This window comes from Patiria miniata, unplaced genomic scaffold (assembly GCF_015706575.1).
Source record: "Patiria miniata isolate m_02_andy unplaced genomic scaffold, ASM1570657v1 HiC_scaffold_22, whole genome shotgun sequence".
NCBI lineage: Eukaryota > Metazoa > Echinodermata > Asteroidea > Valvatida > Asterinidae > Patiria > Patiria miniata.
This window is the reverse complement of record NW_024037061.1, coordinates 1,469,642-1,497,073: the sequence shown is the minus strand read 5'-3', so window position 1 is coordinate 1,497,073 and position 27,432 is coordinate 1,469,642. Positions and strand designations below refer to the sequence as shown.

The 27,432-nt window shown below is 40.1% G+C and overlaps 1 protein-coding gene across 1 annotated transcript in view; it reads right to left on the bottom strand.

Annotated features, from left to right (window-relative positions):
• The window catches only part of LOC119730689 (glutamate receptor ionotropic, kainate 2-like), a 38,785-nt gene that overhangs the window by 9,468 nt on the left and 1,885 nt on the right, over positions 1–27,432 (bottom strand). The window contains exons 2-4 of the mRNA XM_038203683.1: positions 4,620–4,874; positions 3,448–3,629; positions 322–375 (exon numbers count right to left, since the gene is read on the bottom strand). Coding sequence (XP_038059611.1) covers positions 322–375; positions 3,448–3,629; positions 4,620–4,874 — 491 coding nt within the window. The remainder of the gene's footprint in view (positions 1–321; positions 376–3,447; positions 3,630–4,619; positions 4,875–27,432) is intronic.

Genomic DNA, 27,432 nt, shown 5'->3' with positions numbered 1-27,432 from the left:
AGTGGAGTGGCTTATCCATCTGAGGGGGAACCCTGCTCAGTAACCATTATGAGAACGAAAAGAATTTGGACCACTTAATCAGACAAAGTTACAAATTTTGCCCCCCCCCCACCGCGACTCAAAAAGAAAAAAAAACACTACTGATTGCTATCAGCTCTTTTAATACTCCTTAGTTAATTTCAAACTCATTTGAGACAAGTATCAACAATGCGCCTGTATGGCGGTGAATTCCTGCCAGAATTTTTTTTTAAGGAAAATCAAATTGAAACAACATCGTAAATAAACGTAGGCTCACGGATTCAAAACTGTGCAGTTTCTTACCATTGAGGTGAATAAGTAATGATAATAACTTCGCAACATCTGCATCTCCATAATCTACAAAAAAGAGACAGAAGAAAAAGATGGGTTCCATTTAATCGGTACATATGCAAATGTAAAAAGATCTGCAACCGACCTTCAGACACAATGTAAAGAGATCTGCAACGGACCTTCAAACACAACTCTTATTTCCCGAAATCAAATTCCCAATTTCGCGCATGTATACTCGCTGCAAAAATATTTACATTCTCCTGTTGCAAATAAGCCATTTAAACATGAAATACCAGACGCACCCTTTAACGGAAATAATAACATCTAGCAATTACACACAGCCCAGTATTTATTTATTTTATCAAGCAACAAATCTCCAATTGATAATTGGATAATCTTTTTGTTTTGGAATTCCCGTAGTGACGAGGAGGAACAGACCAAAGAGCAAGACTATAAAAAAAGACCGCCATATTTCGCTCTCCGCGGCTGCAGACTTGGAATTTTTGTAACAACTCCTTCCCTTCAATTTTTGATTGACAAGCACTGGTGTAGAACCGTGTTCTGCCACCCAGAAACACTTGCATGTTATCAACAAGCAGAAGCTTTTTATCTCCGAAATTCTATCTTTAAAATTCCTTCGCGGATGTGGACTAGTCCAATAATTCCTCCGGAGATAAGACGCGGATGTCGACTGGTCCAATTTTCTTTCCAAACGAAGTATGTCACGAAAAGGCATATTTGTACGTTAAAGATGTAGGCCTACACATTTGATCTATTTCTCCTCTCAAATTTGAAAGTTGCATGTTTTAATTTAACAACAGGGAAAACATGAGGGGGGGGGTGGGGGAGTTGACAACCCATTGAAATACGAGGCTTTTAATCTGGGTTGCTTTCCCGCATAAACAGATACGCGAGTATACAGGGTGAGTCCAAATAAAGGAAATCCAAATGTCGGGACTATTTTTTTAATGAAGTTCTGCCTGTGACACTTTCAAAATCTAGGATATGAAAGCCCAATTAATAAGCTTTCCTATAGTACAAGAATCATTCAAATCACACATAGCTTTCACTATAAAGGAGGAATCGATTCATTTTATCAAAATGTTTGCTGAAATACGGTGCAAGAAAATTGACTTATAAAGAGATGTATTTTTTTTGTTTTTAAATTTTAGTCCTTCTCTAAACGTATTCCAGAAATTTCAAAGGAAAGCTGTCAAATCGACGTTTTGAGAGGCAACCGTATGAGACATAATTGTATTATGTTACCTTGCGTACTTCAGTTTTGATATTTTATGAATTCGAAAATTTGTTCTTATTGTCAACCCGAAATGTGATTTTGATTCTTGTTTTGTTCGCCGAAAATAGGCGTATACGCTTGATGATGTAACAGATGCTGCATTGAGTTGGTCTATCTCGGCTCCGTTGCAATCGAAAAGACATTGCGTTTAATTACTCCCCAACCAAATCAGTATCAAATTAGGCCTACTGGATTTATTAAATTATTGGAGCTAGTCATCACTGAAAAAGAAATCCTGGCATTGATGTTCTGTTGAGAATTACTCGGGCACATTAGTGCGTAGAGCTCATTACATTGTGGAGCATGCACCATCAATAGCGCCATTTAATTGGGTTTTTAATGTGCTTTCAGCCTCCCACGTGCGTCTACATTAATTGGTGTTTTGTGTAATTACGGCCACTCTACTGAAAAGTTTGGTTTCCAACACTGGTGCGCTGAAACCTCTTCCCTTTGTGTCTTTTCTATTAAAACACGCTTGAAAGTTACCAACTGAAATTAGATTAAATTTATTTTTATGTTTTTATTTCATTGCACAAAACAATGTTTTTTTGTTTGTTTAAATGATGTGCTCTTTCACGCAATGCAGACAAGAGGAACATATCTTTCCGTTTAAAGATGTTGAAACAATTAAAGTATAATGAAATAATCAGATAACTAATCCAGCCTGCTATTCGAGCTTGCAAACGATTGTCTAAAAATCGTCTAAAAATCCCCCCCTCCCCCGCAAATTGATTTTTGGAGCTGTCCTGTATAAACTCATAACAAATATCACCTCGGCGTTTGATCTCAAATACTTGAAGAGTTGTTTAGGCCTACATTGAGATGATTTTTATCCAAGATTTACATTTTGGACGAAAACCCTCGTAACGTTTTTGTGTGCAACTTACTGCAACCAAGAATTGTTTAAAAGCGAAGATTCACAGATTATTTTTTTTTATTCGATGTCGGCAGTATAATAAGGTGAAGATTGATAGGCCCACTCAGAAGCCATGTTCCTGTCAGTAGAAGACCGACGACTCAATTAGCAATAAACTCCCCCTGATATTTACAGCTGGAAAGGTCACCGTAACTGTAGTGTACAAAAAAACTCCCACTTCTTCTTCAAAAAACCAGCCTTCTGGCCCGAAGCAACTCTTCAGTCACATTTTTGAAAGACTCGTCGTGTTTTCATTCAAATTTGCGATTGTCGGCGTAGGGGACATTTCTTATAGAATCAGCCAAGATCAATTTCGTTCACGGTTGTGACATTCAAAGGGAGAGATGGTGTTATCCAACCGAATTGTGATTGTTGTCCCTATAGGGGAAGTCTCAACAGGCAAAGGAAGTGGGTACCGTAGTTCAAATCGTCAACTTCAGTTTATTTTAGTAAGACATGGATTTTTTTTGCAGGGGCATGGTGCGAACATAAGTGGACACATTATTTTGGAAAGGAATTATTGAAGTGTTAACACTTAGCCGATAGCGCTCTTATGCCGGAAAAACATTCTTGAAATGTCATGCTTACGCCAAGGGACATGAATTTGCAGATGAACTCTCAAGAATCGGTCAATATCCGATTGAACATATCTATGACGTTTCCGAAACTTCGCCCTCTTCTTAAACTTCGGCTTTGATTGATATTTCCTCCCTGTTTTTGAGAACTTACTACTGGCTCAATAGGTACATTTCATGCTTCAGAAACACCATCACATGGGATAACATTGAAGAGTAAAGTATATGCATTCTTATGGATATGAATGCTTCAAAATTATTTCGAAGGCGGAGATATATAAAACCAATGAAACCGGAGACTAAACCAAAGTTTTGAAAACACGACTCTCGGACAGTCTCGTTCCTAGTACCTGCTCCAGGAGTGGATACAGCGTCTCGCTCCGGCAGTCAATGATGATGTGTCTGGCTCCGGACGTCTTGATCTCCTTCAGCAGGTCCCGCATGTCCGGCCTGGACGGGATGCGGTAGACAGTGACCTTGATCTTCATGGGCTCTGCCGAGGCGTGTAGGACCTCCTGTAAACGCGTCAGCGCTGACGAGTTAAAAACAAGACGAGAATTTAGTTATAACCCTCAAAACCTTTTGCCTTAAAAGGTGGGCGTCAATGTGTAACTGAAGGTGAACGTCTTAGCTCAAGCGAAATGTCAACAGATGTCTTCTTTGTTTTAAATTATCCGTTTGCTCCTTTCTCGTTAAAACAAGGTTAAAAACAAGGTTAAAAATAAGGTTTGAATGGTGGAGTACACAACAAGTGTATACATTTGTAGATACAAAAATGTGACTAGAAATAGCTTCTAAGACGGAATTTTATGAATTGTAAATTCATAAAATTCATTGAATACAAATCTCTTTTGTAAGCTTGTTTCATTCTGAATACAACTGCGGTTTTGAAATTGTGAAGTTTTTTTTATATCCGTCATCGCATCCCCAGTGACCAATGGTTTTTGTTGTTGGTGAATTTAATATATAAAAAGGTCAAGTGTCTCACTTTATTTACCATGCTGATATTTTTTTCTGTGTATGCTTATAAAAAGCCCTACTTGTGATTAATGGTCGTGATTTTGTTGTACATTATTACTTATGTGGCTAGATATGTGACAGAGAGAACCCCATCTTCTGTGTTTGTCATTGTGTTATCAGAATCTCAGGAATTCTTTTGTGATATCTGGGCGGGGGGGGGGGGGGGTGCTATGTAGCAATGGTCTAGGGTGTGTATACTACATTTGGATGACTTGTCTAATATATGTGATTTAATAATAATCTCAAAATGGCCACTGAAAAATCTGACACAAGTTGCGTTCCAAAATGATATTCGTTAAGAAACGATTTCAAAATCTCACGCACTTTCCCTGTCTTTGTGATGTTCAACAACTGTGTATATAGAGCCCATATTACCGTATATGAATATTTACATGTAACTAGCCAAGTCATCCAAATGGCGTTGATTGGGATGACGTCACTGAGAAATAATATTTCACACCCTCTGCTGCCACCAAGCGCCAGAAGAAAGACATTTCCTTACCGGCATCTTCCTCGTACACGATCGTGATAGTCGTCCAGTGGTAGTAGAAGACGATATCCTTGATGACCATGCTGATGTGCTTGTTGCTGGGATGGAGGTTGATGGAGGTCTTCAGACTGTCGCGCGGTTCGTGCTCCCACCTCGTTTCCACGAAGGGGATTTCCATGGTCCTGCAGACCGATCCCACAGCTGTGGCGCTCTCCTGCGAGGCAGGGCCAAAGATGGCGGCAACTCCCTTGGACAACTGTCGACAAACTGTTGGTCAGAAAAAAGTAGTGAGACAATTCAAGAAACCAGTTTTAAACTGCTTGGGCATACACTGGGTAAATAAATGTAATAAATAAATACATCAATCAGTATCGACGATATCATTATTTATAAACGGTACCAGTATCGAATAGTTTACATAGTTTATAGTATTGAAATACATACATGGCAATAAAAGAATACATTTATTCAGATAATATCATTAATAACGAATCGATACCAGTATCGAATAATGAATTATTATTCGATACCAGTAGCGGTACAAGTATCGAATAACAGTATCGAGTTTGATAAAGAAATGCATTAATTTTAATTGTACAACTAGCCCGTATATCATCATTTCTAAACCCCTGTGATTTCCCCAAGAGGCAGGTGCCGATGAACCCCAGACGCTGGTCTTCCCGCCTCCGCCAGGGTAGGCTTATCGGGATTACCGAGTGTTCCCGAGAGAATCCTAGAAACGTGGGTAATTGGCGCTCAGATGCGCGGGGAAACCACCCCATCCCACCATGCCGTTTCGTGAGGTAGCTTAAAGAGATGATCTCACGGGAAATGACGATATTTCTACTGCGTAAGATGTGATTTTGCCTTCCTTAGCAACTCGTATTAAGCAGGCTCCTATTACATTAGTTAAATTAGAATTTTGAGACGATGTATTTTCCTTGAGGGGAAATTTGACGTGTGACTGCCCCTTTAAGCGCGGTGCTCGCCGACAGAGAGCACCAGATGAAAGGAAAACATGGGAGGCGGCTTTACATGGATCAATGGCACTTATGGGTGGATCATATCAAATCGAAGCCAAGGCAATTAAAGTGATAATCGTTTACCACGAAATGATGGTCGCCCATTTTATAAAAACAATATGACTAATTTTGGATTTCCTTTAATGGCATGCTAAACTGTTAATATGCCAAATGCTGGAGGTCAAGTCAATAAAAAAAGTATGCAAAAATATACGAACTGTACCTTATGCCTGTGCAGTGCATTATATTGTCCAGTAGTATTTGGTCTTTAATTTAAGTCGCTAACTTTGTCCAAAACTTTCCAACTGTTGTGTTTGTGTTACATAATTGTTTCAATCATCATTCAAACAAACACTTTTTTTTTTAACAATAACGTCACCATGAGCTAATAGCATGTCTTTTATGTCAAAAAGATACTGTTCACAGTGAGAACAATGCTTGTTATAATGTGTAGTATTGATTTCATTTCGAAATGCAAAACATCAACAATGTTGTGTTCCCTTTGCAATGTACAACGATCTTGTGTAAGACAGGTTCCTCGTAGAATTTACACTGCCCCACATGGTTCAACAGTGTAAAGATGTCCCTCCATGTCTCCATGTTCTCCTATACCGAGTCAATATTGTTCCACGCGTCGAAACAGAATACTGAAAGTAAAAGGACACCCTATTTGACATTTCAGCTGCTGATATGCCTTTACAAAAAAATCTTGAGAAATATGCTCAATAGCGAGAGTAACACGGAAGCATTCTTCGCGAGATATCTTGCGGTGCATCGCCTTATCGCTTATCTTTTTGCAAATTTGATTCTGTATAGGTAATTTACAACATTTGCAAACGTCACAAAAAAAAACAAAAAAAAAACTACCAAATTATATTGAAACACCTTACTGGACTGTAAGTGAATAATAGTCCCAAGCATCCTGTGAATTCACGGCATCTGGTGTGCTGTCATTTTCAAGAAAAGTGGAATTTTAGTATCAATTTCCAACGATGGTGGGCCGATCATCATTGGAATAACTGCTCCCAATTTGGCAAATTTCATTAGTCCACATTTTGTTTGCAATCGGTTTACACATCTGTGAACGGTTGCAAGCCAGCTAGTCTGGTTCCCTGACCTGACAATTCCCGACATCTAAATTACTAGATTGCATGTTGGATTATCTGCAAGTTGTAGATTACAGATTATTTTTTGTTTACTTCCAATTTATTTTGCCATCTTAACATGCTATCCGTAGTCTGTGGGTAATTCTGCAGGTTGTGGGTTCGAGTCCAGCCTGGGGTCACGGTGCGTGTGCCCTTGAGGGAGGCACCTTGTCACTCATTGCTTCTCCCACCCAGAAGTAAAATGGGTACTCGACATATAGAAATAATTATTGTGACAGATTTTAGCTGCTTTGCGCCGAAATGGCTGCATCGAGCTGTATACTCCCCAGGGAGCTGAGATGGTATTTTGAATGTTTCATTGGCCCAATGAGCAGGGTAATAATGATGTAGCGCATTGAACATCAATACTGGTGGATACGTGCGCTTTATATATACCACATTATTGCTGTTAATGTACCCTTTCAGAAGACATTTTGTTCGTCATACGTTATACCTTAGGAGACACCGAACATTAGGGAGACATTTCAATGTCTCCCTCATGTCACAACTCCTATTCAGAGGCAAACTTTTACCGTCGCAAATTTGCTTAATCGATTGCCAGTGGTTGAAAAAATCAATGTACCAACATTCGTGGGGGTTGGATAAGGTAAAATATGGGTTAGGGGCCACTAAATTTGGGGAAAAAATTACACAATAGTATGGGAGTGTCTCTTTAAGGTATTCTTTCCCGTAATTAATATTAGTATTATATTGACATTTTTTTGAGGTTGGGGCGATAGTTTTGTTGTTATTATTGCTATAAAAGGGTGACACATCTCAATAGGGCGACAGTAGTACCATCCCCCGATTCTTGGAACCGCCATTTTGACTTGGGCTCGGGCTGTAGGCTAGGGTTATAGAGCTAGGGCTAGGGTAAATTTTTTTGCACAAGTCTATGGAAGTGTCGACCTATTGTGGTTGTTATTACTATCGCAAATTATATACCATTTGGGAGACACTTAACTTGGGAGTTTTACTTTTGGGAGACATGTGGAATTAAGGAGACAATATCTCCCGAATACCTCAGCTCATTATTTAGAAGCAACATTTTGGTGTCGCAAATAGGCTAGATCGATTGCTCATGGGCCAATTAGAAAAAAATTTACCGAAATTCGTGGGGGTAGGATAAGGCAAATTGGGGTTAGGGGTCAGGAAAGTCGGATTATTATTTGTGCGCAAGTCTATTGGAAAGTTGCCTTATTATAGCATTCAGTGAGATTATTGTTATTATTATGATCATTATTATTATCCAATTACTACATGGAGAGATACCAAATATTTTAAAGGCAGCGTTTGGATTTTACTTAACTTAACTGGATTTCTTTCAATTCTGTTCAGCGGTATTTAGATACACGTGATGCAAAAGCAGGTTGCGTACATGGACTTACTATACTACAAAAGTAGGTTGCTTGTTTTAACCTACTGAGTCTCCGACTGAAAGTTTCCTAAGGGAAAACTGAGGCAATCCGCTCACATAAGCCGACGTCATGGCACATTAGACCTACTTTGTAGCGACATGGCTTGCCATCATTACTCGCTCCAGTGTGCTTTTATCTCAACGCGATTTTATGACACGGGCATGTGAATCTAGTCCAATTAGATGCATGTGTCAACACCAAGATGATGAACTCCAACAAATGTATTTTTTTTCACACAGACTTGAAGCACACGGGGAATACGAGTTGGTATAATTCGAAGCTGTCGAAGATAAGGCACGGTATTAGCAGCCCCCAGAGGCCAATCTAGTGTTCTCTTTGTACCTATCTAACTGATTGACTGACTCACTTGTGAGCCGGGCAGTGCTATCGTATAGGGTTACCCCGTAACGTCAAAAAAACAAGCCCATTGTGTAGATCAGATGTGTATTAAGACTTCCATATAAAGGGACTCTATACTATCAAAACATGTATTAAAATTTGGTTGGTTAAAAAGTTGGTTTATATTTTAACCAACGATGTGTACATTTCTCAAATTTGACCAATGTTAAGTACATTTTACGCAACGTTGGGTACATTTTAACCAAGGTTGGGTACATTTTAACCAACGTTGGGTAAAGTTGGTTAATTTTTTTTTCACCAATTTTTTTAACCAACTGTTGTGTGGTTGTAATCGTTTTAATCAACCGTTGTAACCAACGATTGATTCAAACGAGTAATTTTACCCAACGTTGGTTAAATTAGGTTACATTTCATCACCGTTGGGTAAAAGGACTTTTACCGACCGGTGGTTACCAGGTGAACCACCCAACAGTTGGTTAAAAAAATGGTTAAAAAAATAACCAAATTTATCCAACATTGGGTATAACGCACCCAACATTTGTCAAAGTGGAGAATTTTACTCATTGCTGGTTAAAATCTTAACCAACGAAATGTTAATCATGTTTTGAGAGTGTACGTTTTACTCGAAGATCGTCACAATCGTTTTCGATTGAGTTGTCGATCCGTTAAACATTGCCATCCTTGTTATGACATTACCCATTCGTCTCAAATTCTCCTCGAGTGCATTTTTTGGTAACGAGTCCAAACGATACGGCCATTTAGTCCCATGATATATAGCCGCGTTTATTTGCCTTTAATCATGAAATATCGCCCACTTTCGGCATGGCTTGATGAAGATAAATGGATGCTCCCTGGCTGGTTATTAAACTCAGCGGTTCTAAGTAAACCGCATGCACCAGCAGGTCTTTTCCGGGTGAGCACTGCCTATCGCGGCGTTTGTAACAAATTTGACGGCGTCTGGGAGCAAGACCTCCTGGTCTTCCATGCATGTTGCTATGGTCAGTGGCACTGTGGAATGTGAACGCGTCATTGATGCATTGTCGATCTCTCAGGATGTAATTAAACTTCGGTCCCACTCCAATTTAGTCTACAGATGCACAACTAGCACGCAGATGTACGTCCATTATGACACAGCGAATACTCTATATATATTTTACGACCTATTGAGTTTCACAAAAAGTGGAATTAGGGAACATAGTTGTTCAACGGCGTGACGATTAGAAACGCTTTGTTTTTAAAGAAAGCAACCAAATTCGTGCCCAATTTATGAGAGAGTTCATGTGCTCTATAACATGGACATTTATCAAGGATTGAAACAAAACAGGAGACGTTTATATTAACCTGATTATTGGTTTTCACTCCAGTTGACAAGAAGTACATTTTGTTATTTGCTCGTGTTGGACCTTGGTTCCGATGCCATCAATCTCCGGAACCAATGTTGTCACGTTGGCCTACTTTCGTCCTCAAAGTGATGGATTCTAATTTAGAAACCTAGATAGCACAGTCTGGGGCGTATTAAACGTTCGAATTGAAGAAACGATTTCACTTGACGCTAGAGCTCAGACTATTTAGGGACTATTTAGGATTTCTATACGTCTAGCATTGGAAGATTTACAAATGTTAAAGACCTTTCTGTGTTGTAGGTTTTTTGGGAGGATCTTCTTCAGGGTGAGTAAAAAACTGCAATGATGCAAAAGGAGCCGTCTTTTTTCAAAACCAAGTTGAAGTTTTGAACTTTTTAAACGTTGTAAGAATAACATAATTATTCGTTAGTAACCTTGTGTGAAAAAAATGAAGTGCATTTACCGTTTGTCTTTTATGAACCTTTTTACTGCGGTGCCCGATTTACGTTTTTGTCCTTGAGGCAACAGAATTTTGCATTCGAGCGGAAACGGTACAATAAAAGACATTATAGACAACATAGATTTTAAACTGACTGAACTTTAGCTCACGGTTTATTTTTATGTTTCGCATTCTCGAGAGAAAATATGAAACGACTTTTTTAACAGTCGTAAAACTGCCTGTAAAAAGTTAGCATGTAGTGTGTCAGCTTTGATGTTTATTTTATGCAGGCAGTATCATCGTCGAAACACTATTTTTTTTTGGAAAGGACACGAAACAACTTTTTTGAAACATGGATACTGATTTGTTTTATCGGTAGAAACAACGGTTCGTTCTCTACACTTCAGCATATACTTCGTCTTCTCTCATCAGTAGTTTCTTGTGTGTTCGTCAATCATTGTCACATCCGTTGACATAACTATTCCACTCTTTACCCGAGGCGCACCCACGGGACTTCACCCTTAGGAACGACTAGGCAATACATTCTACTACGATGATTGGCGTTGACACATGGAATCGCAGATCCAGCTGATGACCCTTGGATATTTAAGAGAACTTGACCGTTGGAGAAAAAGAAAGGCTTAAAAAATGGGCAAACGAATAAATCATTTTGCTTTGTTTTTTTTACCAAAACACCTTCAATAAATAAAATATATTTGGTACTATTTTTGTGGAGCAGACAGTAAACGAGTTTATCAACGACAAAATTGTTTTGCCATATAGGATTCCGAATATAGGCCTATCTTAATGAAAATATTTGGATGTAAAATCTTCCCATTGACTGTATTTTACTACATCAACAAATTATAACAAGAACAAAAGAGAACAGACGCGAGAAAACCATTAAAGCGTCTGCCTTTAGATGACATCATTCTTCTGCCAGAAAAATATGCAACTTCGCATCAGTTTGAAGCTAAAAACAATGAAACATCCTTGGAATTGACTGAAAGAAGACTGCAAAACAAAGCTTAGAAAAGAGAAAATTGACGGTTTCCAATTGAAGACAAAAATGTACTGCATGACCTTTAAAATACAACCTTTACAGGGATGCAGACCCTTTCACTTCCAAAATCCCGTAAAATTTTATGGCAGAAGAATGATGTCATCTAAGGCAGAATATATATATTTTTTTTTGGGGGGGGGTTAACTTGTGACTTTTGGGAGAAAATTCCATCCAAAGATGATCACCCCTAACAGTAGTCCTAAAGCCCGTCGCCATTTTGAAAAATGATGTCTACGCTGCATTGCAAAATAGTACGATTTCAGGGCTCAATTTCATACGAATTTCACAGAAAAGCGAGCTCGATCCTGTTCACGGCTTCTACCCTTCTTTTTTTTACAAACCCTCAGGTTCACGGCCGACAAAATGCTTTAATAGCGAAAAAAATGAGGGCATGCAAATCGTGATTTTGGCGGCGTAGGGAATTTCGGGCCTATTTATTGGCCTCGAGCCACTACTAGAGCCTCGAGAAATACATACATGCATGCTAAAGTACACAAACGATCATTTTTATCGACACCAGAACAGCCTCATTCCGATTAACAGATTGCGATTATATGCGCGGCGTCCAATCATAATCTAGACGGGCGCCTGGGGCGAATCTCGGGCACGACGGGGAGAGAGTGCTCTGGTATCGCGTCCATCTATCCCGGAAACACCCTTAGAATGTGCTGAAGAATGTCTTCGTCTCGGACCACCAAAATCGAACGTGTGACGCGATGGTCGAGTTTTCAAGACGGCCTGATATAATCTAAGATGTGCATTAAGTTTATATTTCTGGTGCATTTGGAATTGGTTCATAAGTTCGATAGCTTCGTACCGGTTCCAGGAACCAGTCTGTTGTCCAATTTAAATCAACTGACTGACCGGCTGACTGTCCGACAAATTGACTGACTGTCAGTTACCAGCCTAGGAGTGCTATCGTATAGGATTACCTAGTAACGCCAATGAATGGGCTAAATCCCGCCTATTTTGTTCACAGATCATGGAAAGACCTCCAATGAATAACCAATATGAAACCGAATAGATAGAAATATGGCCGCTCTCGAAGCAGCTTTTACTAGGCTTACCTTTTTTTCTTATTTCATTAATTAAACATAAAAGAAGGAATAGTTTGGATTCTACTTTAATGCCAGGAAGTTATGGTGTACATCCAATTTAGTGACATATAAAGAGTTAAAATCAATATACCTCTGATCAATATACGCTGGTCATTATCCAAAGACAACATGGAGTTGGTTTTCCCTCAGTCAAGAAAAAAAGGAACTCTGACACAACTTGTCCTTCAAATTCCATTCCCAAAATCCAATTCCCCAAAATATTCTTAATGCAGTTATAGTAACTCCTCTTCCAATACACAACGGATGTTTGACTTTATCATTCCGAGAGTTTTACGAGAGAAAATTGACGCCAGAAGTCCAGCAGCCATAGTTGTACCGTCAGGCTTGTATCTATAACACGGCAGCTGCGAGCCATTTGGTCGCTACACCACTAGTCCTGACGAATCAATTGCTGTTATCTTTGATTTCCTTTTAAAAAAAATCCGATTACAGCGCGAGGCATCTATGAAATGCTATAAACATAGCTTTATTTGCTCGTCATCCTAAGGTTATATGCACGAAGAAGATTGGATTTTGAAGAAAAAACCCCAAGGTGATGCAAGCTTTTAAAAAAGCCGGTACCAAGTGCACAAGATATATTCAATTGACTCAGAATGGCTATTCACTGTAGAGGTCTTTTCATGCATCTTGTTTATCTATTGGCATTACGGGGTAATCCTATACGATAGCACTGCCCGGCTATAACAGGTGACCGTTAGTCGGTGAGTCAGTCAGTAAATGAGATACAAAGCCGGTTCTCTTGGAGCAACAAAACTAGTGGTGCATTGTTATAAGTGACTTTAACATTGCAACAACACAAAACAGTTGTGAATAATTTCACTGTACAACCAGTAGCGCCCGTTCTGTGCGCGGATCTGGTATCGTGGAGTCAACGAATGCCATGGACGTCAAATAACACCAAAATTCACCATGAAATTGAGAAGCCATATGCATTGGACTGTCCTGCCATTTGGACATTTGGAATGTTAGTTTACCTTTAAATTTATAGCATTGAAAATGAATGTCTTTACAACGTGTTGGGTTGACAGTGGTTGTGGTGCTTCAGTATTCATTGCTACAAAATGTGGGATGACTGTAGGTTATCTCCACTGGAGTGACAAAGATGCGCACATGAAGAAACCAGCTGTAGTAATAAACTAGAGTTATCAAACCGTTGCCGACTCGCTAGCGGCTTATTTTTATAACAGATTCATATTTGTATGAGTCGAACACAGTGTGTTAAATTGGCACCACTGAGGTCATCGCTTGGTCTGACGGAATGTGCAAGCGAGGACACTGATGTGATGTGCGATAGTTAGTCCCATAGACGTACACTGCAAAAAACTGTAGTGTTAATTTAACACCATTCGGTATCTATATAGGACAACACCAGTAAAATTTAACACCAGATGGTCCTATATAGATACCAATGGTGTAAATTTAACACTCCAGTTTTTGCAGTGTATCGGTCCCAGTTTAAACCTTGCGTATTGGCCTGTAATAACTTCACCACCCACCCTTACATTTGATGATTCCTATGATATCTTTGACTCTTCCACCATTATAAGTCCGAACTCGGTTGTCCTCAGTATGTTAAAAAAATCACTGACGTCCTCGCTGTGTCTGACGGAATGTGCAAGCGGGGACCTTGATGTGATGTGCGATTGTTGGTCCCATGTCTTGAGCCTATATATCTGCCCTACTTGAAATCTTGTTCACCCCAAAGCAACTTCGCATTTGGTTATGCCTACATCTTTAACTGTTCCGCTTTTTTTTGGAATTTGGAATGTTGTCCTCGCTTTGCCTAACGGAATGTACAACCGAGGACCTCTTGCCACGAAGCTCAGATGCAGTCAGATGGTTACACTGAAGTATCATAGGGTTTACAAAAAGAAGGGAATTTTTTCCCCGTTTTATTAACTGTTGAGGATTAACCCCACACTCACAAGCCCAAAGCACCTGTCGTGATTTAAGATCCAATTCATTATCTGGGTCTCCTGAGGAATTTTTCAAGTTGCACTTTTACTCCTGCGATGCTATTGGAGCAGTGTCATCAAACAATATTGTTCAGCTATATCCTACTATAACTAAGCAATAACTATGACTAGACAATGTTGGTCCTTAAGGCAATTTTTAATTAAAGCCTTTGAAATTACAATTAAAGGATTAGCGTGAATGAAAGGTAAACTTGGGTAAACATAATGCTTAGCTAATGGGCCTTTGTGAACACTGTTAATAAAAATGGCATTACCGATTGCATTTATTCAAGTAAACACGTTTAATACATTCTACAAACAATCTTCAAGATGAGATATGCGGAATCGAACAGCGAGTGTGGCACGCGGCAGCCATGGGGTATCATCTAATTATAATCAACAGCACATGAAACGTCACCCTTATTGGAAGGACCATGCAAAGATTATGCTTAAGAACGGTTAACAAATGTCTATTCCACATCTTTTTGAAATCCGTCATGATAAACCTCTGATAAAAACGAGAAACGCAGCTCCCAAGCTCACCCCACAAAAAAGAACAAGGTGTAACTATGGAACGTGGGTTCGAACCCTGCCAGGAACATATTGTTTGTGCCCTTGGGCAAGACACTTAACTACAATTGCCTGTCTCCACCCTGGAGTATGAATGGGTACCTGTGAGGGTAGAAGACCGAATGTGCGCTGATGTCGATTGCCGCGTGGTCTCGTGGCCTGATGAACGGGGGAATTATTCAAAGCGCTTTGAGATTGTTGATACGATGGAAAGCGCTATCTTTTTTGTATAAGCACCAAATTATTATTACGATGATTATCATTTTCTTAGACATCACAGAGTACAGTGCTGTAAAATTCCATACGCGAAAGAGAAACTCCATACTAAAAATAGTGTTTACCCGCGGTAGAATTCCATCAACAAAAGAAGTTATCGGCGCCAAAAACTCAGATCTGCCGGACAGAGATGAAATTTGTTTCTTTGGCAATGTGCCACGTATACATTTATTGTTATGTCCCATGACATAGAGGCGTAAACAGCCTCGCCCTATCCCAGCTGTAATAGGACGAGGCCCGCGTGGCTTACGTCTAAACAAACACCGACAGCATTAAGTGGCTGATAAACAAGTGCGCCGGTTCAAGTTCACTCCCAATCAAGACTTCGATTATTCCTCACGCGATTGGTTTGTCTCACCCTGACATTCAGCACCACGTAAAAGATTTATCTTCTCCGGAAATAAAACGGGAATAAAAAAAACCCCTTAAAGTTCAAGGGCTTCGCGGTGTTTGCAATGACGTCATGAAGTCATACGCTTCTCGACCAAAAAAAGAGGTCCAAAGTTTCAGGCATTTCTTACTTACTGAGTGTTTGAAGGGAGTTCAATCCGAAACAAACATCGTAATTAGCATTGATCATCACAGCTGTTCCATCCAAATAAACGGAACGCAAACTGGCTGAAATAATGTTTACTTGTCACAAAACGTCGGGAGGATTGGTTGTGTTTCGCACTTCACTGATTTTTTTCTTCAAAACTTTGGGACTCACACCTTAAGCAGGACAAACAAGGTGAAATAAGCAATCAAGCAACCCTGACCCAATATAGGCTGAAACAAACAAGCCTACGCTTACCGAAGTCGGGATAAAAGTTGGCAAATGCTTGAACACTTTTGGTGGTGTTGCGTCTTTTTAGATTTTGTTGGGATCCATCACTAAGGATCGTACACCGACGGTATGCACATCCTACCGACCTCTTTACTTACTACTGGCTGACAATGCCTACACATTGAAGTAGCCGACGGCCATCTTGTGTCACCCGTGACGCACGCTCGGTAGATGCAACTTTGACAGTTAAGGCGGCAAAAGTAAATGTTGTACTTCCTAACTTTTGTTTAAATTAAAACAATCACATTCCTAGGGCCGGCCACCATCCAAAACATAATCGATTATTAGGAATAATATATTTAAATGGGATTGTTATTTAAAGTGGAAATGCAACACAGAACGATGTACATGTACATCCCGGCGTGCCTTCTGGGGATCCAAGATGGCGGATCGGTTGCTTCAAGGCGCATTGGCCAAGTAGTCCAGTTTAGTAAACAGTGCCCGATTGCATGGCTCTGCTTACTGTTAGCGAAAAATCACTGCTAACTGTAGCAGAAACTTCCCTACTTACGCGCGGTAAGCGTATTTCACGGGTTAGCGAGGAACTTTGGTTTCTGCGCATGCGTACGCCCCGTAACTAAGGATTCCGTGCTTACAGTAAGTACAGGGTCAGCATACATTTTTTTTTCTGCTGGCGCTGTTAGCACAAAATGGTGATCGCACGCGGGGAATGCTGTGGTTTAGCAGAGCCATGCAATTGGGCCCAGGTCAGTAGTACATACATCCAACTGCAAAATAACATTTTAAACTTTACAGCATGACATGGTTTTGTAATCTCGTGTCTGTTAATGGAAGTAAAAGAGTCAATATCTCTTAAGCACATTAACGCACGGGTAATGCCATTAACTCTACAAAGACATTCTTGGAAGATGAACTGTAGGATAAAGTGCAGCTAAGTGCACCCAAAGAAAAGAAAAGCCGTTAGCCATTTACCGAAGCCAATAATCGATCCGTATATAGCCTCTTTCTCTGCTTTGCACAACAAGTCCTAAGAGGAGAAACATTCTTGTTCCTTGAGCGGCATCTTCAAGTGCTTTTGGTGCCTGAACTACAGTCGCAAGAAAATCGAATTCTTAGGCAGCGTTTGCCTGGTACCGTAAATAATGTAACGGTACCTTTCTTTCATATGGATGGATTTGAAAGGGGACAGAATTACCACGAATTAGCCTCGTTTTTTTCAATTGGAAAAGTATAGTGCTTCCTTTACATCTCAAGTCTTCAAAGCAAAGTTATAATGAAATCGCCCGAATTGGATTTGAACCTGGACATTTGGAACAACACAACAGCGCTCTACCACACCTGAAATTTGTCAATTTAAAGCCACGAATAAGGAACATTGGTATGTACTAAGAAAAGAACCTACCGATTTAATTGTTACGGTGTTCGTGCCGTGGTACGTGGGTTCGAATCGTGACGGGGAACATGGTGCTTGTGTTCTTGGGCAAGGCACTTTACTACGATTGCCTCTCTTCACCCAAGAGTATAAATGGGTACCTGGGGAGGAAGAGACCAGATTGCGCGGATCTCGATCTGCTGCAGAAAACCAAATGGTCTCATTCCTGATGAACAGGGATAATACTCGTAACGCGCTTTGAAACCTTATATAAAACGCTATATAAGCACCGCATTATTATGAGAAAAATCTTGCTCAAAGTGAAGAAATAGGGCTTGCCCCACATACCCTCTCTAGGACCAAAAAAAGAGGAACATTTATGCTCCCACTTGTTCTCAAAGCATGAAGTTGGAAACGTTCAGTTCTTTATAAGAATCGCGAAAGTCTTATCTAATCTCGCCTCAATTAAAGATTTCTTCGGAACGCATTCACCATAATGATTCACGATACAAGATCTGCCCAAGCATTTGCGCTTCATCTATCATTCCGGCTAGTCATTTTACCAGCTGCAGTCTTATGTCAGCAATTCTTCCCGCCTATAATCTCCACCTTGTCCCCAGAGATTTGCTCATGTCAATCGTGAATGTTCCACTTTCTTACAAATTACCTATACATTTCTGCGGTTCAACGACTTTTTTGCGTAATGTATACTCTCTAATTACCTTAATGTATCTGCACTGTTTTTAACATTAATTCCGACATCATTTTTGTAATAAATATTTCGATCAGGAAATTAAAATATGTTAATTGCTTTGTTTACATTTCCGGTTTTTTTTTTACTGCACTGTTATACAAGGTAGTGGATCACCGATATTTTTTGGGTGTAATTCTACATTAATAATGTCAATATGATTGATTGGAAAGACTTATATATATATTTTTTTAATACACGTAGTGTGTACAATTTTTGCTGGTCCCAGGCCTATTCTCCTCCTTGAACCTTTGTACCTATCTCACTGACCGACGGACTGTGAATTGTGAGCTGGGCAGTGCTGTTGTATAGGATTATAGGATTGTGTACACCAGATGCATGGAAATTAGTTAAAAAAATATTGTTAAGTCTGTCACGAGCTAATGTGGCCCATCTTTATCGACCGGCCCACGTGATAGGCTCTCGACCAACAGGAAGGGGTAAACTGTCTTTATGGAAACAGTTTAATAGTTACCGAGATTAGACCTAATTAGATCAATATAGGTTTTTCTCGCCGAGAATCTCCTCGTTATATTCCACGGCGATACCGTCCGTCCCTGTGTCCAGTTTAACGGCACCGATGACGTATTTACTCGCACATAAAATTCCCTAATGGCCGCACTGTTTACGCCGACCCAAATACCTCCGTATATTCTAATGTGTCGTCGGAATAAATCCGTTGCCAACTGCTTATCGAGAGAGCGCGATCAAAAAAGAAGAAAAAAAATGATGGGTAGGGCAGCGGACATTTTGAATAAACATCTATCGACTGATGTTGCCCCTTGTTGCTGATTTTGGTCTTATATTTAGACGACTGTTTATATACAGGAAGGAATAGAAACGGATGCAAGTTTTTGAATAAGACAAATCGAGAATAAAAAGCTATGTTGAAAGCATTTGTAATATTTTACCTGCACTGTCTTGTTTTATATCGAAGTTTTCTGGCTAGAAATAAGGTATATTCTCGTATAAAACAAACTCAAATTGAGCAGTTCTGCCACCTTTGTAATCAAAATAGTCCAATTGATGACTCAGGGATTATAAAATGTTTCTTCAACTTTCAAATTAATCTTTTACACTGAGAAAGTTGGACCCCACGTTAAACAAATTGACACATTTTGAAACTAAAAGTACCTAGGGCAAACCTCCGCCAGGCTAAACAATTCCCCGCCATATTGTCAGTACACTCAAAAGAAATACTCGCATAAATGGTGAAGAATCCTTCAAAAAATCTTTGATCCAGACCCAGATCCGGATCACTTCAAAAATCTAATCCACTTGTTTTTGGAACAAGAACCACCCCTAATTTTTCTTTTCATGCAAATCCGTCCCTAGTTTTTTACTTATCTTGTTATTAATAAACAAACCAACGCCGATGAAAACATAACCTCCTTGGCGGAGGTTATTAACATAATACTTATTTAGATTGAGAGCCTACTATTATTTTTTCCTGAACTTGATATTGCCTCTTCTCATATTGATAAGATAATGTACAACTGAAACTTCCTTTCAAATTAGACAATTTATTACAACAGTCCTTAGACTGTCCGCACTGATCTCACTGACTGACAGGCCTATTGATATGAAGAGCAGCACTTACTTCGTTATTTCTAAAAACAGAAACGGTCTTCGAATTTCAACTTCGATGCTTACGACAAACCCCGCCCAAACCTTAAGGAACCGGCACCTCTGGCTTGGAGAACAACTATTATGCCAGTATCGAATAACATGTCGCTAGGTGCGAAGAGATACGCCGGCTCCATGGAATGTGATCCCGCAGACAAACAAGCCGACCCCTGGCTTCTAGTTGGGGAAAAGAAAGGTTAGCAGCAACGGACCGAACATCGTCATGAAGCCTTCAAATATGGGACACATTAGCTTTAAAGGAACATTATGATCGTTTGCTTTTCATACATTTGTTTCCAATAATTTATTTACTTACATCTTATTTTTTAACCGGGAAGCCGTATCCCATTCAGTGGAATCCACTAATCTCCCATGGGGCCCCAGTAAAGAGAAGACAATGAGAAGAAATTACAGTTTTAGAGGTAGGAGGAAAAGCCCAGAAGAATGTTCTGTGGAAAACTCACGGAATCAGGTAGGGACTGAAAACCCAATCCACATATTGGCCCAGGCGGGATTCGAACCCGGGTCACAGCGGTGGAAGGCGAGGAAAGTACCGCCACACCAACCTGACTAGCGAAATAACACTAATTATAACACTACTCACCATCGAAAGAAGACTGTTCATAACCTAACCTGTTTGAGCTTCAGCTCAGTGGATATTACTCTTTTCGAAGAAAAAACTGTGAAAAATCACGAACCTTCTTTTGATCACGATTTTAAAAACCGGTCCATGACTGGTCTTTGGAAATCACCTACCTCCTTGATTTCTTCTAAATGACAGCAAACCAGACGGAATGATTTCACGGGGTGTTTATACCGGTACGATCTTTAATCCAAGTAGCTTTTTGTTTATTCAGTTTTTACTTTGGGATAAATGCAAACGTTCCTTGTAAAGCAATTAGATCAAATCTACGGGGTTATAGTCCAATGCACCACAAGTCTTCGGAAGTCCATCACAGGTCATCCCGTCTGCCGTCATATCATCAGCCATTCATTAAATGAACTGTGACTGTGTTGTTTGTCCACAACTCGTGAGTTGACTTGTGACCGGAGTTGTGATGGACTTGTTATTGGCTCGAAAACAACACAGAATCTTCGGCCTCCTTACAACCAAAGTACAGTGAAACATTGACCGGGGTTAATTTTACCCAAGAAAAGGGTGACAAACCACAACTACCCAAAATTGGGTTGTTCTATAACCAATTGTTTGGGTTGGAATTTCTGTTCAATTCAACCAAAAGGTGGAGTCATATAAGACCAAATTTAATTTAGTCTTGCATGACCACAAGTTTTGGTTGAACTTAGCAGAAATTTTAACCAAACAGTTGGTTAATACAACAACCCAATTTTGGGTAGTTACACTTTTCACCCTTTTTTGGGTAAAATTAACCGAGGCAATTTTTCAGTGTAAAACCCCCATCAAATGCTACGACACAAATAAAGTCCGGACAATTTGGCATAATTTGTTGCCCGACAAAATTTACTCAAAATGTCATATTACATTCACCTAGCCAACATATTCCTCAACTTTGTTATAATACAGTATGCCCCCCCCCCACAAAAGTGTCCGTCTAAATATTTTTGTAAAATCCTTCGTAATGTGAAAAAGGGCTGCGGTAGGGGATTGGATTCATTTGCCTGGCTATCAGTCATCATGGCAAGACGTCAGCTTAATGCCCAAGGCAAATTGCTGATATACTGCAAATGATTCCAATCCCCAAACTGCAGCCTTTTTTTCACAACATGAGGGATTTACACAGCTTACACAACGATGCACTGAAATTGATTAAGGCAAGGAACTTGGTCACAGTGTCCAAAAATGCTGTTGTGATCAATCGACCATTGTGTAGTGGGGCGTGAGGGAAATTAAATAAAACTCACAGGGGTTGAGCTAGGCCAAGGATTAGGAGTATCTGCATAATTAAAAATTTTCAATATTTACTTCGTGGTTTTGTTGTTATTTCAAAAATATACGCTTTTCGGAGGAAATACTGTATATACCGCAATTAATAATTGCCATTGTTGCATATCGATTATCTGGACAAATCCTTGCCAATGCATATTAACGATGTATATTCTGTGTAGGCCCATTAAAATGTCTATTCCATGCAGTTTAGCTGATAGGGTGCAACGTTTGATCCATAAGAGAAGCAGCTGATGCAACACTGAAAAACGAGGCCGCCATCAGAAAATAAATATAAAAATTATACATTATATAATTGAGATGGAAATACACGTTTCCTCAAAGTGGAAAATAAATACCGCAAAGGATATCTTTAATGTTCTGGATTGCGGAGCATTCCAAGATGCGCCTGCAGCCGACGTGAACCGGTTGGAAGAACTGCAGAGACATTTGTTTGTTATTAAGAAGCAAATTGTTTTCAGATTTGAAGGGGGGGGGGTTCGTTGTCATCAACCTTCCCACCAGGTGAGACACATACATTCCACGCAGTGCAATGACTCCGAAGCTGTACATCAAACCGCCTAGGAGTGCCAACGTATTGCAAAACATTCCTCAATGCTGTTCAAATTTGTCAAAAGAAAGTGCAGAGCATTGGACAAACCTAAAGCTCGTGCTGTAACTTAACCAAACAAGAAATGTACAGTGATATAAATTTAATAACTGTCGAAGATAAGGGGGATTTTCTCAGCCAAATCCCTCTGCCGAATTGCTCTTGTCGAGCGGTCCAGAGCGGCTTTGCATAACCGAGGCGAGCGCGGGGACATTACCCGACATGTCGCTGTTGACTTAGCCGTCCACGTCTGATATTTTGACGGGGATCAAGTTGCTTTAAGCAAACAGTCCCCGCGTTTTGACAAAAATCTTTTAGACGGAGATATAAAAATGGGATATGTTCTCGAGGAGGAGGTTTCAAAAACATTTTGGCTCTTGTTCTCGTGCCAGTCAAAATGTATTCGCACATGACGCACGCTTCCATAACAGAGATATAGGGTAAAGTAAAGAAAAACTGCAATAATGCGAATGATCTATCTTTTTTTCGAAACCATGTTGAATGTTTGAACCTTTTTAATTTTGTAAGAATGACATATTCGTTAGTAACCTTGTGTGAAAAAATGAAGTTAACTGCATATACCGTTTGTCTTTTGTGACCGTTTTATTATTTTTTTTTTACTGCGGTACCCGATTTATGTTTTTGTCCACGAGGCATCAGAATTTTGCATAAGAGCGGAAACGGTACGATAAAGACATTAGAGATAACACAGATTTAAAACTGACCGGGAACCTTAGATCAAGCTTAATTTTTCTGTTTCACTTCTTTATGTTTATGCCAAGTTTCTCTGTGCTATACTATTGTTACTGTGTCCTTCATTGATCACACAATTGCAGCTCTGCCCTCTACTAGGCAACCCTGTAAGGCAATGCATGTCTCAGCTCTAGACCTCATGGAAAGAACGGCTCTGGGGGACACATGTTGTGCTCTTACGCAATTTTTAGACGCCTCGTGGACAAACACGCAAATCGGTTAGCGCAGTAAAAAGGTTCACAAACGGACGATGCAATTAACTTCAATTGTTTCACACAAGGTTCCTAACGAATATGTCATTCTTTAAAAATTCAAAACTTTAACTTGGTTTTGAAGAAAAAAAAATGGATCCTTAGCATTATTGCAGTTTCTGACTCACCGTGTACTCTTAGTTTGTAACACGTACACATTCCTTAATGACAATCGAGTGTTCCTGCATCTAAATTTAAGGCATGTTAATCCTTCCCCTTTTGCTTTTCTTAATCAATATCTCTGCTGCTTTCCCTACTACATATTGGTTGTTTTTCTTTAATTTGGTTGTTTTTCTCCTAATTATCGCAATTTCCATCACTAACCCTTTTCATATTTTGCTCGCTTTCTAAGTACATTTCCATTTCTCTGATCCTACACGTACGATCATGATCCATCTTCATTTTTTGTCCTCCCTAGTTTAATCTGTCACCTCTTTCTATGGAACGCATTTCCAACAAGGCTACATCCTAAAAGGTTGATTGCTAAAACGTATAATATAGTAAGCTTTACAAAACAACCCTCTACACACGAACCTGATTCAATGACATGCGTTACTTTAAATCATCGTTGGCAGATGATACTGCGCTGGATATCCACTAGATGGAGTTTGCACAGTATACAGATACAGATACTTAACTGTAACTGTATTCTGTCAGGTGGGTATAACAGCAAGACAAAGAGTCAATGTTCCAATATCTCACGAGACAATCTCAGACTTGCTGTTGAATGGACAAATCTACAACACAAAACTGGAAATCGAATCTCGTAATAAAATCGAATTTCGGAATTAGAAATCCCTTTTAGCCGTCCATAGCTACAGCAGCAGGGCGGGACGACCCATCACAACACAATAGTGAAACGTGACTACAGCAGAACTGACGAGATTTTAACGGGGCAAATCGTTTAGTTTACAGTATCGACTGGAACAAGCCCCGATCTTTGGGAAGCGATCGAACGAGTGTTGTTTGATTAATTCAAGGCCACATTTGCCTGTCTCGAAACACCATATCGTTTTTTGCTGTGTTGCCCTCCCCGACGCTGATACTAACAGATTGATTTCATAGGGGTCCAAATACAGAGCATATACACTTTTGAAACAATTATTTATGCATATGGCTGAGATTCAGATTGGCAGCTATTCACTGGAGGTCTTTCATGCGCCTGGAGTACTAAATGGGCCGGATGTGACAGGGTGGTCCTATACAGCAGCACTGCCCGGTCCTTTTTCACCAGCACATAACCAGACTGGGTCACAAGTGACAGTCAGTAAGTCAGCACGCCAGTCAGTGAAACTGTTCCAAAGAGGACAATACGATGGCCCTGTGGGGCCAGGAAAACTACCCAACTGCCAAAATCAGACTCGCTTGAGCGGAACTAAAGGATCCCACTTTGACAAAAAAAAACCAAGAACCCAGCGACGCCTTCTCTTGAGAAGGCGAAGTCTGGCACGCGATCCGGTGGTAACCTGACTCTAATTCTTGACAGGTAACAAGCAGGGTTGTGACGAGGCGTCGGGCCGTGCGTGCAAATGGTCGTTAAGACCAGCCCGGATGAGATTGCACGCGCCTGGCACGCGAACCTACTCGCGATAAATCATTCCTTCCCTTGTATGCGACTCAGCACCCTACGTATTCATCACCAAAACGACCCTTCATGTACTGTATACGTAGTGTCACAGCTTCATGTTTCGTTACATTTTGTTGTCAACAACAAGAATGATTCTTGCTGATGAGTGCGATGACTTGAGTCCTTGGTTCAATCAAGGAAAAACTCTTCTCATTCACCTCCAGTTACCTCCTATTTGTGGGCGGGGTTTTCTCAACTTCCATGGGACCTCGGTTGCATATTGGAGCTGGTCCTAGAGGGCAAGCCTTGTTTTCTCTTCGTACCCATCACACTGATTCATTCACTGATTGACTGACGCACTGACTGACTGACTCACTGTCCGTCATTTGTGAGCTGGGCAGTGCTATCGTATATGATTGCGCTAAATTCGGCCAATCGTGCAGACCACAATGCATGAGACAGGCTAACAGTGATTAGCCATACTCAATCAATTGAGTAGAATTTGTGCAATCTGGGTGTTTACTAAGCTCGGGTTGTCTTGGTATTTTGGGTAATATTTCTTAAGCGACACTATCGTACCCAAAGAGTGAACCAATCTTAAAGTATGGGCCCTTGGATAGCAGGGGCAGATTCAGGTGTCCAGGGAAGGGGTGGGGACTGTGAACGGGCTCCGAAGACACGTCCCTAAATCTTGAGGATTCCATGGGCATCGATTTGAAAGAATTCAGAGGTAAATGATACACTTGGAGTGGCCAATGGGAAGATCTGTCTGTGGAGAAGTAAGTTTGGCATTCTTCACGTACCAAAAAGTTTTTGTTATTAGGGGGAGAGGGCCATGTCTAGACAAGCCCCGATGGTAAACCTTGTTATTCAACCTACAAATCACAAAACAGATATGGTTGATTTGCTTGTTCGACCCACAGGAGAAAGAACATTCTCCGAAAATGTCATTTGTTTGCCCCTCTCAAACGAATGGATTGAAAAATACTCCCTCAATTCTCCTGTGGGAGATAGCCAGCCTGTCTCCGATGCCTCAACGAACTATTTCCGTCCGCTACATGGCAAATATCGGAAGAATAACATACATCCTATATGATAAACGACAACAACTGGTTCGCCACATGGGAGTGATAGCTGAAGATTTATGCGCCGTTTTGTCCTGCGGTTTTCAACTTGAGAGTAATGAATTCGATTTAAACTGGAATTATCAGATACAACCTAAAAAATTGCATTATCGGTAGAATAACAAAAAATCGAAGCGCGCGGGTACCAGCTTTTATTCTGGAACAGGTGGGATGGGCATATCAACAAATTACACTGGTGTCCAAATGATTACAGAAGTATCACTACTATTTGCACACCAAATCAAATCAGTGACAGTATTCCAAAGAAAACACGTCTGCATTACTCAATGGTATCGTATTGCGAAATAGTATAGGCCTGTTTTAATGCGGAATACTAGATATTCATTGTTGGTTCATCTGTTTCTTCTATTTTCGAGTTGATCTACTCTCATAATTATGTGTTCATATTGATCGAGGTAATGAAATCAGCTTGCCAATTTGTCATATTCAGAATATTTCATATTTTATTCATAGCCGGCCTGTTTGATGACCTGGCACGAAGATATACAGTTATGAAGTATCGGTATTATAATAGCATAGGGTGTATAATAGCATATTTCTGTATAATAACCCTTCAACCAACAAAGTATCATAACTCGTGAGTCTAATTAAGCTCTACCGGTATCAATTACTGCATGTATTAATTCAGTGGTAGGCAGCCGTGCTGGTTGGGCAGAAACACATGGAAAAGTAAGGTGGCAAATAATATACCAAACAAGAAGTACGTTTGCGCTGTTCGTAGCTACTATTTCATCAGATGCAAGCCCATATTTTCTGCGCTCGAGAGGCCACATTATACAGGGTGGATAACCCTCCCCCCCGAGAAATTATTGCTAATTGGAACAGAAGTAGGGTACATGTGAATCAAAGGGAGATATCCTCTGTTAGGGTTGAATCTCCTCTTTAAAATGGCACCCTGATCATGTCGTTACATTCACAGTTGACTGAGCAGTGACCAATTTTATGAAATGGTCCATTTAGAGAATTGCGCCACTTTTCAATTGTGGTTTTTGTGGCGTCATTTGTCACAGAGTAAAAGGCTATGGTTGCCAGTCAAGGCAGGTGGGGAAAATAAGAGATTTCGCCATGAAATCCACCTGCCTTGATTGGCAACCATAGCTTTTACTTTGTGACAAATGACACCACAAAAACCACAATTTAAAAGTGGCGCAATTCTCTAAATAGACCCTTTCATAAAATTGATCACTGCTCAGTCAACCATGAATGTAAGGACATGATCAGGGTGCCATTTTAAAGAGGAGATCCAACCCTAACAGAGGATATCTCCCTTTGATTCACATGTGCCTACTTCTGTTCCAATTAGCATTAATATTTCGATTTCGTTTTTTTTTAGCATCCTGTATATGTAGTT